The sequence below is a fragment of the Limanda limanda genome, chromosome 20, assembly GCF_963576545.1.
Source record: "Limanda limanda chromosome 20, fLimLim1.1, whole genome shotgun sequence".
Taxonomy (NCBI): domain Eukaryota; kingdom Metazoa; phylum Chordata; class Actinopteri; order Pleuronectiformes; family Pleuronectidae; genus Limanda; species Limanda limanda.
This window is the reverse complement of record NC_083655.1, coordinates 10533459-10547908: the sequence shown is the minus strand read 5'-3', so window position 1 is coordinate 10547908 and position 14450 is coordinate 10533459. Positions and strand designations below refer to the sequence as shown.

General features: G+C 43.1%; 1 protein-coding gene across 1 annotated transcript; it reads left to right on the top strand.

Annotated features, from left to right (window-relative positions):
* The first annotated feature begins 686 nt into the window (after positions 1–686).
* On the top strand, positions 687–1374 carry LOC133027300 (musculin). Its single transcript, XM_061094330.1, has 2 exons — positions 687–1088; positions 1291–1374. Exons 1-2 carry the CDS (start codon positions 687–689, stop codon positions 1372–1374), a joined length of 486 nt encoding a protein of 161 aa, XP_060950313.1.
* Positions 1375–14450: the final 13076 nt, after the last annotated feature.

Below are 14450 nucleotides of genomic sequence, written 5' to 3'. Positions count from 1 at the left end.
GAAACCCAATCCCTCTGTGAAACCAGCAGAGGATTAGGCACTTTTGATAAGGTCCTTTCAGACATCTTTATTAACGAAACACATCTGTGGGACCGACAAACCTGGGAAGTGTTTACACAGTGTGTGCATTCCCCAAATGTTGCCATGGGTTGTGTGTGTATTACCATCAGGGAAAGTTATGCCCCTCCGTGCACCAACATTAGAGGGGATTATTATTCCTGTTTGGAAATAATCAATCCTCGGACATCCTCCGAGTCATTTCTGCCCCAATAATGAGGCGTTCATTAACAGGGCTTAGTGCGATAGTCAAGTTGCGGATGAGGAAAGGTTTACACACAGTTGTGGTCTTGCTGAGGTCATGGTGGCTTTGGAGAAAAAAAGTGGGAGGAGAAATGTCCCACACACACACAAAAACTGTACACATGCCAAGTCCAGGACAGTTAAATTAGAGGGGTGGCAGAGCAATGAGGCATGTTTGGGTGTTATTTTCAGATGTGACCTCATGCAGTTGTAGTCCTGTCAACTTGTGCCATTTTGGAGCTGGAGGCTGAAATAAGTGGGACACACTGCTGACTAGAAAACTTTTTGATTTCACTCAAACATCGCATCAAGCTGAGAGTCAAACTTTCCCAGAAGTGCCCAGAGGTGCCACTCCTGTCCGCCTCCAGGGCGCAGGTGGAGCAGCCATGTCCACTGGCTCCGCAGCGAGCGACCCCGAGGACTATGAGACGTGTTTCAGGCGAGCCGCAGACCCTCTGGGGAGGGCTGTGAGGAAGACGACCTGCTACGACCCTCACCCATACTCGGACGAGGAGCCGGAGGACAAGCAGGAGCGCAGGGTCTCCAGGGCGCACCAGAGGGAGGCGCGCCAGACGCAGAGGAACGCGGCCAACGCCAGGGAGAGGGCGAGGATGAGAGTGCTGAGCAAAGCCTTCTCCCGGCTGAAGACCACCTTGCCCTGGGTCCCGGCGGACACCAAGCTGTCCAAGCTGGACACCCTGCGCCTCGCCTCCAGCTACATCTCCCACCTGAGGCAGCTGCTGCAGGAGGACCGCTTCGAGAACAGCTTTGCGCGCCCAGTCAGTCTGGTAGGAGGACACCACTTGGTCTATTCATTTTGATTTGTATAATGACAGCAAGCATGCAGAGTGAGAAAGTGAAGCAACTGTTTTAAAGTGAAACCTAAGTGATATCTCAGCAGAACCATTTCAGTTGTTGCTGTGTGTTTCTTGGAGAGTTGTCTCGCACCGGTCTCCTGACTGATGAACCTGTTGTCTTCTGCTTTGACAGACGTGGCCTTTCATGATGTCAGTCCGCTCCGAGGACCAGGACATCTCCACTGCTGCGGTTCGACTCTGTGGAGCTACAGCATAAAGACTCTATAGGACCTGGAGCGAGAGGAGATGATACAGAAACATCCTGTTCTCTCCCATCTTTGAAAATACTCTTCCTGTGTGGCCCCCACGTCCTGAACTCTGGAACTTGATTGTGTCGTGCAAGTTTACAACGAGTGTGTGTGACCTCTTGTCTTCATTTATGTTTGATTCGTATATTCTGGATTTATGTTTTTTACGCTGTTGACTATTGGAAAGTATAGAAGTTTGTATTCTGTTACTTTTGACAGGTACTTGATTGCGGTTAAGTAGTGTTTGTTTTGTTATTAGATTTGAAAATATTAAGCATCATAAGGCCCATGTGTGCAGCAGTAATGGAGATCTATTTATTGAGTTTGTTGTCTGTTTTATGCTTTAAAATGTTTGCTTTTCATATAGAAGTTTGGTAAGACTGATCATCCAGTGTTTTTGTCCTGCTCTTGAACTTGGAATTTTTCCTTTGATTTTAGCAGCATGTCGTGTGTTGACGTCCTGCACACTTTAAACTGTCTGAATCACAGGGCGCAGGTTGTAATGTGACTGGAAATGGTCATTATTCAGCTCCATGATCCTCGATGGTTTAAATTAATTGTGGACAATAGGTGCGTCATTCAAATGCAATAAAATAAAGTCAGCTTTTGGTTATTTGTGCACTTTGGAAAGACTCAGATCACAATTGACTCTTATTCATAATAAAAGAAAAAAGAAACCGTCACAAAAACTGGGAAAAAGTTCAGGGTAAAGCTTAAGTTCTCTCTCACACACACACACACACACACACACACACACACATACACACACACACACACACACACACACACACACACACACATTGTGCGTGCATAGTCACACACTCATTACACTTCCACACATCTGACTGACAAAGAGAGAGTGGCTGTGACAGTGATCTCTTGACCTACGAGTCCTTTAATGCAGTTAAACCCCAAAATGATGTGAGTACAGATGGATGGAAATCCAGGGCCGGGCCAGTCTGGAGGGACAGACCAACAAAGTGCTTCAGATGAAGAAGCAGACGAAGAGAGGACGAGTTTTCATCAGGTTCATGTGGAGCTGCAGCTGTCGGTGTGTTGGTGAGTTTCCCAGAACTCTGAAGCTCTCTCCTGGGACGTAGCAGCCACTCTGCTGGAGCAGGACAGCTAATGAGCTGCCTTCTCACACTCCGTCCCAGCTCCTCTCTGTTGCCATCCACTTCCGATGTGGCACCCGGGGAAAGCTACTTGTAAATGTCCATCGTGCATCTTGACTGCTTCCAAAATGAGGTCCCATAAATCAAAACCTGGCATGTCATCAACATGCTGGAGTTTGGGGGACTGGCTTTGCTGCAGTTAGTTGATCTCAGCTTTCACACCTCAGACGTTTTTACAAAAGAAAACCGTGAAACCAAAAGTAGTTTGTGCCAAGTTGTGCCAAGGTCGGCTGTAAACACTGGTGCAGAGAAATGGCCCAGTTCAGCTGTGGCCAGTTCCATCTCACCTCCTGCAGATGACGATGATACATGAGTGGCATCTAGTGGTGAGGAATGTGAACACATGGAGCAGCTGACCCACGAGGACTTTATAACATCCAATGCTTTATGTCTCTAATGCTGATATAGACATTTAACTGTGGATATCAAGTGTGACCCTTTTAGTGAGAAATTAAAGGTGATTATTAGTGTTGCTGAGTTGCAATTATCGTTCAATCAAGTACATGTGCAGAACTGAATATCATCGTTTAGTTCATTCTTTAAGACACTAAGATTGTTGAGGCTGCAAAACTCCATAATTAATGTTATGATCAATTTAATTTAAATTTTACGTACGCAAATACATGGAAGTTCCACTGTTCGTGATATTAATACAACGATATACAAGCTGCACTGGGACCAATTGGGGTGAACTTACACGCTGTGGAATTTGCACTTGCTTTATGAAAAGGTGGTAATTAATAATTCATAAATTTGAAAGTAAGAGGATATGATTAGTACTATAGGATTCTTCAGGTGGAGTCATGATGAAGTAAGTTGAAACAAGTTGCTTATTATTGTTGTTGTTGTTACATCATGACAGTTGTCTGTGTGTTAAAGGACACCGGATTACAATTTGACCCCCTTGATTTTTAAGAACCATGACCCACTTTGTCCAGCAGAGGTCACCATATCTTCACTGTGGACATTGGCCAACATGGTCACAACAGAGTGAAGCTCTTTCCCGGCAACGTGACGTCCATATGATCACCTAATGTGACTTATTCAACTTATTCAACCTTGTGGGATTTTTTAATGATTATTATAATTTTTTTTTAATTATCGTTACTTTTTTCTACATCTTTTAAAAAAAACATGTTCAGATGTTAGATTAGATGACACTGAACATTGCTTTGATATAAAATAAGATCAGCAGCCATCGAAGGTCAGCTCAGTTAAACCTTCTTTGGACTGAGGACAACTGTAGCAATTTTCATTTGTGGAAGAATTTCCGTGAACAGGAAGACACTACAGATCCAAAGCCAACATCAGGGCTTCAGAAACACGAACTATAGGCCTCACTGGCTCGGAGCTTCCCAAACCCACTTCTGACATGCTTGTTATTCAATATCCAGTCACTCAATACCACTAATGAGAAAAAGGATATGCAAATCCCAAACTATTTTAATCACGCCGGCCTAATGCATATATTTCCTCGTGGGGAGATTAGTTCCTCTCGAATGTCCGGGCTTTGTTTAGAAAATGCATTCTTTCCAGGTATGAAAATCTTGACCCCTGAACTTAGAGCTGTCGTTCTAAAATAGACATTTAAAGTAACGGTGGAGGCGTCGCTTTTCTGGAACGTGCTGTGATCGTGATAGTTTTGCAACATGGATGCAGGGATGTTGTGTTTTAATATCAGGCTACAATCAGTGGAACAGGAACTCGGTTTCAGGAAACATGCAAATTATCCAAAGCTGGACTTGGCTTAGAGGAAGTATTGATCGATTATCGCCTATCGACAGGTTGCCAGCGTATCACAGGACTGACATATACAGTGTGTGTGTGTGTGTGTGTGTGCTTGTGTATGACAATAATTGTCAATGGCATACATATCTGGCTTCAGCTACACAATTATCACATTTTAGAAGGTTTGATTTCTTGTTTTTAGGCCTCTTCATTGGTCTTTTAATACGTATTATACAGTATATCATCTATATTATCTACCTGTTATATCTGATGTTTTAATCAGGCTTGATTTTAAAAGAGAAGGCTAATTTCAAAGTAAACATCAATGTCAGTGATTAAAAATCGCTTCAAAAACTAAATGTCAAGCTCCTTTGACAGTGATTTTGTTGATTTGCGTTTCTCATTGTAATCCCTGAGTGTGAGTGAGAGAGAGTGAGAGAGAGACGGAGGCAGAGAGCAGGAGCGCTGCCTTGTGTGCGAGACTTCCTGTTCCTCTGCGGAGATGACACACTCCTCTGTTAGAAAGGTGATTGGGTTACAGTGCGGGACTGGCAGCCTCCTCTCAGGAGAGAATGGAGGCTCTTTGTGGCAGGATGAGCTGGACACTCTGAGAGGGAAGGTCGAGCCAAACGCAGACGAGGAGGGGTGGAAGACGACGGGACGGGAAGAAGCATTAATTGGCGTGGACGGGTGAGGAGGCCGCGAGGTGGGGAGGGTTGACGAAACAACATCCTCAAAAGCGCCCTCCCCCCGGTCTCATCCTCCATTGTCTCCTGAACTGGGCGACAGGTGAATATCCTCCCTGCTCTGCTTGTTGGTTGGAGCAGGCGCTGAACTACTTGGGTGGTGTCCTGGTTGCCCGAGAGAAAGGGATCTTAGCGTTAGCGCTCGGGGCATGTCGAGCTATCCGGGCCCTGTTTACAAGCACTGGGCGTTGGTCCTCTGGCCTGTTATCATGTTCTCGCCTTTCTGTCTCCCGCAGAAAGACATTCACACCAGCAGTGTACTTTCACCCGGCTTGTTTCACATACACACCGACTACATGTTTCCCTTTTGTCCACCTGGGGTGTGCTCTTGCAGGTATGCAAACACACACATGTAGGCACAAAGGTCAAGAATCGTGTTATCTTTGTCCCAATGAGTGGACAGATATAGACACATTAGAAAATATATAATACACAAAACAATGCATGGGAAATTGAAATCCAAGTTACATTTATTTTGATGAAAGAACCCTTCATTTGAATCACGTGAATAATATTAATTAAAACTTTGAGAGATCAGATAATTGATTGAAAGAGGCTTATCAATATCTGACCATTACTCCTGCCCACTGTCTTACTCTGTGACGTTTGTTCCACTTGCTTTCCTGTGACCTGCCACTTAATAGATGTGCAAAAGGATTTTTCTGTTCTGATTATTTATTATATTTAAAAGGGTTGGGGAAGAGCTCACGTATTTATGTCACTTTACCAGATTCTAGCTACTTTGCTTCTTGTTTCACCATTAACTCAACGAAAATGTCAACACAAACTGATACTTGGACTCCGGCCTTTCTGTGTAACCCGAATGAGGTCAGAGGAACCTGTTTTGAGACACGGTTTCAGACCGTTCACACAGTCAGAGCCGGTTCCTCCGCTGTTCCATTGCCCCCTCCGGTGGCAAATTCTGCCCAAGTTCATCTTCTGACATTACAAAGACGGCCACAACCCGACAATGGAGATAATATTTTCCCTTCACAAAGGCTCTCAGTCTCTGCTCTGGGGCGAAGGCTCAGTCGCTGTAAGTACTCTGGGTTTTCCCATCCCTGTCAGACAGCGGCCCAGCCCAGTGGAGAAATGAGTCCCCAGGTTGCTTGAAGGCCCAACCTGTCAGCGGCCCAGAGGGATTAGCCATTCACAGCCTCCATATTGTTCTGCGGGCCACAATGGGCTGCATGGGGCTCGGCCCTTTGTCATCAACTCTGTTGTGAACTTCTGGTGGGGCAACAAAAGTGAAACACACCTGCAACTACGGATTAGAAGTTTTTTTCTTTCTCCTCTCTTGTCTTTTTTCGTCTTTCTCTTCTGACACATTGCCCGTGGCAGAGTGGCCACATCAAAAGTGATCTTTCACAGAAAAAAGAAAAAAGATAAAATAGGCTTTCCTTGCCCAGAGCAGTGGTGGACAACACATGGAGAGCAGAACCTTTTTGTTGTCTTTTCATCAAGGTGAATTCGATCATCTCAAATAAAAGCGTCTTTTATCCAGGGTGCTTTTATTCTGGAAGGTTGACAAATGGTTTCAGAAGGGATGCATCATTTTCATCAAGCTAATTACTCAAATTAAATGTTTGTACAAGTCCAAATGAATGTCAGGAAGGATAGCTTTCCTCGGCATCCGTCTTATTTTGACAGCCTCCCGCATCACCTTTAACCCCGTTCTAAAAAATATTCTGTCACGCGTCTCCGATGGCCACATACGAGCAACTAAACCCAAAATCCAACCTTTCTTCTTAAGAGGCCTGAACTTTGCATGACCACACCAGAAATCAAAGTGATTTCACGGTCATGGTGCAGAACGTGACGCCCGAAAAGATTTCGGAGAAACGGGAGAAATTTATTGAGAAGTGGTCGCTTTTCTTGTTTACTGCCTTTGAAGACAGCAGAGTCGGCACAGGTGCAACGTGGGTCAGTGTGGGTCTTTTACATTTGGAGAACAGAGGCCAAGTAACTGATTTTTGGGTGATAATGATCCTTGCTTTTAATGAATTGCCTTCAAAAACTTCATCATCATTACAATTCACCCAATTACTCTTTTTAATGTGACTTTTGCTAGTGTTAAAATGGAGTTTTGCAACACAGAGGAAGCTTCATGCGTAATTTATGAAGCACAGTCAGGAAAACACACAAACACACACATCTCATACACAACATTCACATATACAAAAGTAAATCATTATTAAAACCAAGCTTTTTGTGTGCTAAGTGTAAATTAGCTTTATTTATGGTTAAAAATGCAGAAAATATTTGTTAATATTGGTCAAATTTATAAATAAAACATTTTACATTTGTCAACATGCACTAAATAATGATTTAATTATTTTGTTTTTTGTATTTGTATGAGTGAAAACTTTACTGAAAGAAAAGCCAGAAGAAAAAAATCAATTGTCTCAATAATATAGGAGGTCTGTTCAAAGTAGCCTCCAGATTAGACATCCAGCAAAATGAGACTTTATTCACCCTCATATTCTACAAAATGGAATAAAACTACATTTTAAAGCGAGAGAGAGAAAAAAATAATGTAATTGCCCCATTAGGGTAATTGTTAAAGACTCACATCCTCAGGACTGGTTTTATTGTGCATCCCATTCCAAATATGTGAAGAGGGGATTGTCTTTATGGCACATGATGGTCTCTTCGGGCCGACCCCAGGGTCACCATCATACACCAAGACGCAGCTGACAGCGACACTCAGCCAGTTAACACGGCTTGATGGATCACCTGTGCGTGTAAGCATGCAAGTGCACATGCAGGTTTGTGTGTCTGTGTCTGTGTCTGTGTGTGTGTGCGTGTGCGTGTGCGTGTGTCACCCTAGAGAGCCTCTGTGGCCGGATGGTGTATCGGATGGCACGTTAATTACTCAGCCTTCAAAAGGGGGCTGTCCTGGGTGGGAGTGAGCGGACGGCTGATGGCTGTGTGGTGGTCAGAGAGGCCGCCCCTGGGGAAGAGGAGGCAGAGGGATGGGGGGGGGGGTGCACATGTGGAGCTCTGCATTCATACCCAGTGATCACACACGTCAACTACTCACACAGGTGGACAAGCAGAAAGGTGGATTTCAGTCTCTCTCTGGTCCTGGCTGTTCTGGGCGTAATTGCTGTTGGAAATGTGACACATCAGCTGAATCCACATTTGTATAAATAAAAGAAACTGTTCAATTCATATTTTTTTTAATAATTACAAACATATTCTATTATATTTCTGATTGTGTAAACCTGAAATACTAATTTTGTTGACTTGTGTACTTACATTATCCAAGTTTTATTTTTTACTGCCTTTTAATCCACTTCACCTGTGGCTTTGTCCGTCTTTGTTAAAACCTCTGAGGCAAACGACGCATGAAGAAGGAATAACTCACTTCAGTTAGTCACTGTTTGCATTTGTCAATCGAAAGGGATCACGCTAATTAATTTGGCTTTTGCTGCCTATTAAAATAAACATTTTGAAACGTTAACTCATATGCGAACACGATTTGTGCCTGAGTCACGTCAAGTAGATCTTCATCGGCAATGCTGGTGAAGGCAGCAACTCCATGATCCCACGCTGCTTCATCATGTCATAAAATGTTGTCTTTTTTTATCATTTTGATAAGTTACATGTTGTAAGTTTGAGTTCAAATGGCCGATATTTCATTTAAAAGAGAGGATTAGCATTAATCTTTCACTCCTTGATTATTCGGTCTTCTTTAAGCTCCGTTTTGGTCACCACACTAATGTTTGCCAAGGGCAATTTTCTTTCTTCTGCTCTCAACCTTTTTCAAAATTGGGTAACTTTGTACATTTTGGGAGAGGTACAGTGCAAACATGTAGACAATAATCACAGATCAGTAGAGAAAAAAAAAAAAGAATAAAAATAAGGCGAATAAAAAACAACAACATGTTAGAGGGCGATTTGAGCGAGAATGGGATAGGGGTCGGTGAGGCTCGCTAAATCAAGGAAACATTACAGGATCATTCATTCAATACTTCCACAAAGTCTGGTCTTAGGGGTTTTACATATCTCAACCATTTGCTCCATAATTGGATGAACACAGTTTTTCTGAAGACGAAGGGAGAAAGTAATCCTTTCCATGACATAAATGTAATTTACTATATCTATCCACTCCTCTATCGTGGGGGGCCACCACACTAATCTACTCGGAAATATCTGGATCCTAAAAATTCAATGTTCCACTGTGCTCACCAGCAAATCCCTGATTTTGGCTGCTGCTGGAGTGGATTCATGAAGGGTTAACGTAATTAGATCCATTTTTATTGCAAGTGTATTCAGCTTTAAATGGTGTGTCTTTATTTGTACACGTGTGTGGTAGCAGTTTTTCTTCCGTAGCCAACAAACAGAAGGACAGTCAAGATGGACACCGGCCTTTGACCCCCGGTGACCCGGACCATCCCCCTCCTGTCTATCTTTCTGCTCCCCCATCACACTTACCCCGAGCTTAGAGCTTCCCAAAGCCCCTCTCAGACCCCCTTCTTCTGTCCGTCAGATCAAAGCTTCCCAGGGGTTGAGAGGGACCTGACCCGTGGGAGAGGCGGAGGACCCTGCTGTTTGGCCGCTCGGCGGTGTGGAAAGAGACAAACAGGCAGCTCCAAGGACGGCCCGAGAGCACCGCGGGGCTGATGGGAGCCCTGACTCCACAGAGGATTCTCAAGGCCACGCATGACAGGGGGAGGTCGTTTGTTCTGTCATCGTAGAAAGACCTACTCAAACACACACTTGAAAAGACACACGCACACTGTTTCTCCTGGCCGTCTCTTCCTCCCTCTCTGCACCAGTGAGACGGGCACATGCTCTCTCTCCTCCTCTGTCACTACCTCACAGATGCTCTCACACACACATGGTTGTGTCACATGGGTGCCGTGCAGACGTTTTCCATCCATCATCCTTCTCCTGCGCTCTGGGCAAATGACATTGATTAATTTGTGAGGAGACACAACGAATATCAGGGAAAAGTCCTCTACCATTGTTTATATATTGATATGGAAAAAGCAGATTTATATTTTATGATGATATAGGTGCCAGTTAAGTCTTCACAAACATTTAATTAAAAGTTGGGTATTTCAAATCGGAGTGATTAGAAATATAACAGAGTGCATCATCTGCAAAAAAAATTACTTACTTCAGCTTTTTATGACCAGATGTCCGAAATCTGAGTTTATTTTCAATACTTTTCATTGATCTATGGAAATGTTCTCGTTTCCTAACCTCATAATGCATCTCCTATGCACTGTAGATATTCCAGCAGCCTGAGCCTGCGGTGGCATTGATTAATCAGTGTGATAATGAAGACAAGCCACAAACCCTGGTGGGTGTGTAATCACTATAATCATTTAATAATTATGTTGTATTCATAAGGAACTGATGTCTAATGATCTGTTTACCCACTTTATCCCCACTTGATTAGATCTAATCGCTCCTCGGCAATACAATGTTTTTTTAAATAATTACTTGTGGCGCTGGTGAATTCGTAATTAGCCCTTTCCTCTAAACTGAAGAGTAGGAATCGTGATGGCTCATTTGCATCTATATTGCAAGAAAAGAGAAAAAAGGAAAACCAAATGATATCTCGTTTCAACAATCACTGGCTTGCGTTTCACAGTCTCTCTTCGCCGACGACCATAAAATACACTTTTGCAACATGAAATTTCCCTTGAAATCCCACAGACACCTGATGCTTGTTTGAGCCACTTCAGGCGTCTCGTGCCGGCCTCCTCCACGCTTTTTATGAAGCCCCGTGCAGTTTGTTCCCCTCTCTCTGCTCCCTCCGCTTCCCTGTCCCTCCTCTTCGGTTTACAAGGTGACAAAGCTCGCCGCAGTGTCTCGCTGCAGCTGGCATCCCCAGTAAATGGGGGCTCCCACGTGATCCATCTGCATGGCGCTCATGTTATCTCCAGCGAGGGCATTTAAAGCTCTATGTGTTTTCCACATGGCCCAGACTAGTTTAATTGTCCTGCCCGGCCTCAGAAGTGACCGTGAACGCCCACCACTCGGGTTTGTTATGTGGGAACCAGGACGGAGGAGGAAAGGGTCTGCACCAGAGCTGCACAACACTCATATGTACTAATCCTCATGTTTTTTGTTATGTCTATTTTTATGATTGATTTATTGATTTAGCAATTTAAACAATTATTTATTGAAATTAAAAAATACTGTATAGTTTCTATATTGTTCTTATGCATACTCATATAGGACCACATAGACACACACTCATTACTACTTTCTTTTGCCCCCACAATTTATATTTTTATTTTCATTTATATTTTTTACACTATTGGTTTAGTCTTTTGTATTTCTGTAACATGGCACAATAACTTCCTTATAGTCTGTCTTATCTTATTTTATCTTATACCTGGATGCACAAATATGTACTGTCCTGCTTCCCTTCGATTGCAGAGAGACAGTTTAGGCTATATATTATAATCTTTAAGAGATGATGGACATGGCATAGTAACATGTCGGTAATATCACCAAAAAAAACAATGAGCCATTTGTTGGGATTTTTAAACATCAACTTTAAGAATGTAGAGCATTTTGGGGGATTGGACTCTGGATTATATACATTTTATTTGTTTTCCATCATTTACACAGATTAACTAATTTTAAAAAATGTTATACAGTAATAGACGTTATTCTTACATGCGCATAATGTTCTTTTTGAAAACTTCTGGATAAAACGGTCCAGTATTCTGGCAATAATTTAAGATGTTTATTTATTCGATCTATCCTTACTTGTTAATCATACGGTGACCCCTAAGATTCATAGAGGAAATTACTAATATAAGCAATATTTTATTATTTTTCCATACTGTGATGCCATCACACACAAAAAGTGATACACGAAACTAAACTAAATATAAAATGCGACCTATTTGTTTACTTTAATTTCTAAAAATCAACACTTTAGTGAGTTATGCAAACAGCCATGCATATATCCTTAAGAGCAATAGGGCAAGTTGAAGTGAAAAAAATCAAAAAGTTTTCCCTAACAAGAAACACCCAGTGCAGTGTTCATATGATCCCACAGCCTCGGCTCCGCCTGTGTCGGTCCTCTCTGGCTCAGAGCAGAGCGAGAAGGTGAGACGCTCTGATAGGATCAGCCAGGATGACCTTTTCACTCCTCACCTCTCTCTCCTCGCCCGCCCTCCCCTCACCCCTGTCGACCACCCCCCTCCTCCACCTCCACCACCACCACCATTCCTTCCTGGCACTGTTGGCGCTGGGTGGCACCCAAGAGCCACTCGGCTGGCGGGTGTAAGGTTACATCGGCCCAGGCCTAGGCCCCACATGTTTTAACAATTTCATCCGTCCTCTGTGAAATTATGCAAATATTTTAGTCCAGTTTCCTCGAGTCTGGAACACCAATTAAGAGTGTCTGTTTGGTTTTCATGACAGCTGCTGAGGTGGCTCGCAGACAGACAGGCCTCGCGCTGGGGGTGAAGGGCTCCCAACCAAGGACCCAGATGGAAGACAGGCAGATACACGGGAGACTGCAGCGCACATGGGGAAGTGCTACTGATGAGGTGAGATCAGGAGACGGGGGGAGCATTTTATTATAAAAAGGTTGACAAAAGACGTGTGTGCAATGTAGGAGGGATACTGACACAGGGAGGGAGAAAAAATTTACTCGACAACAAGGAAAGACGGAAACAACGATACTGAAAAGGAAAAAAAGGAAAGGACAGAATGGACGGGGAATGATTATTTTCCAAAGCTAACATAAGAATAACAGACTTTTGTGTGTGTATGTATGTGTATGTTTCAAAGGAAACCTCCTGTGGGTGGCTTTCAGCACAATGACAGAGCTGAGGCTTATCAAACTGCCATGATGATGTTCCAATGCTGCTCCTCCAGCAGCAGGTAATGTCATATCTGCTGTTACAGCCGTGTAAACGCCCTGGCAATAGCACGAGGTCAAAAGAATTGAAGCTGGCAACCGCTGGGAGTACAAGCCACGTCCTGTATTTCAAATCAACCCTGATCCAGACCAGCACGCTGTCTGAATTTATTTTATTCTCTCCGTGTCTTTCACCTTCTTCCATTTCTGCAAAGCCAAACTTTTGGTCATGTCCGGCACAGAATAAAAACTTGATCTGAGGTCTGAAAGGCTTCGACGTCCACCACTGGCTCCAGAGACTCGCCGTGGTGCTGGAGAATTTGATCCAGGGGATTGTGCTGTCTGGATAAAAGTTCACGGCGCTCTGTAAAGGGGAATGGATTGAGGTCACGGCACTAAAGCATCTCTCTCAGTTCAAAGGTGGACACGAACACGGGTCTCGAGGAGAGATTCATCTTGGTCAGGAGAAAACCTCTTGAAAGTAATGCATGTAACTGCACTATGGAGCGTGACAGACCATATCATCATTAAACGGTACAGGCTATTGTTAAAGGAAATAAGAGGGAGAGGTCAGATTTGATGTGAGCCGCCTTATTGTGACATTTGAGACGAGGCCCTTGCTGATGCTGGTGATAGATGTAGGTTTCGCTTTGATGAGCTTATCCATCACTATAAATAAAACCATGGAGTATGTGTCATTAAAGGGTGACCAGTATTTTATGTTATTTATACTGATATATATGTTTATACATCTGATATATTCCTATACAAAATGTTACAAAGACAGAAGAGCCCAAAGTTTGTGGAACGAAATATAATTAAAAATGTTTGGTGTGCAAATGTATGTTCATCTGTTTAAACTGTGGTTTTGTATTAAATTAAGGGGGAAAATACAAAGTAAGCCATCAAACCTATTAAAGATTCAGTGCGTAGAATTTAGTGACATCTAGTGGTGTAGTTGCATGTTGCAACAGAATACCCCTCACCTCCCCCTACCCTTCCAAACATGAAAGAGAACCTGTTGCAGTCTTCAGTTGTCATAAAAACTTTTAAAAGGTGTTTAGTTTGTCCAGTCTGGACTCCTTTAGAAAGCATGGCTGCCTCTGTACAGGGGATCTGCACCCAATGTAAATATAAAGTATTAAAATATAAATGGCTCATTCCAGCATAAAGAAAACAACAATTTGTACAATTTACATGATCACACACAAATGAAAATACTATTAGGATATTTTACGTCCAGTAGTTTTTGTGTAATCCTACCAGCTGACACACAAACAAACCCAGATGCAGGTAACATGAAGGAGTCGTTTCTTGCTTGAGATTCAGAGGATTGAGATTCACCACTCACACGTCTGTGGAACTGCTGGTTAGCTTAGCTTAGCACAAAGACTTGACAAATGGGGAGATATCTGCTCTGGATCGGTCTAAAAGGTTTTAAGAAAATCTGCCAAAAAACATCTCAGTAATACACAAATTGTGTCTTTTAATCTACATAAAAACTGAAGTGAAAAAAACAGCAGTTGCAAGACACTGCTCTTGGAGTGACAGGT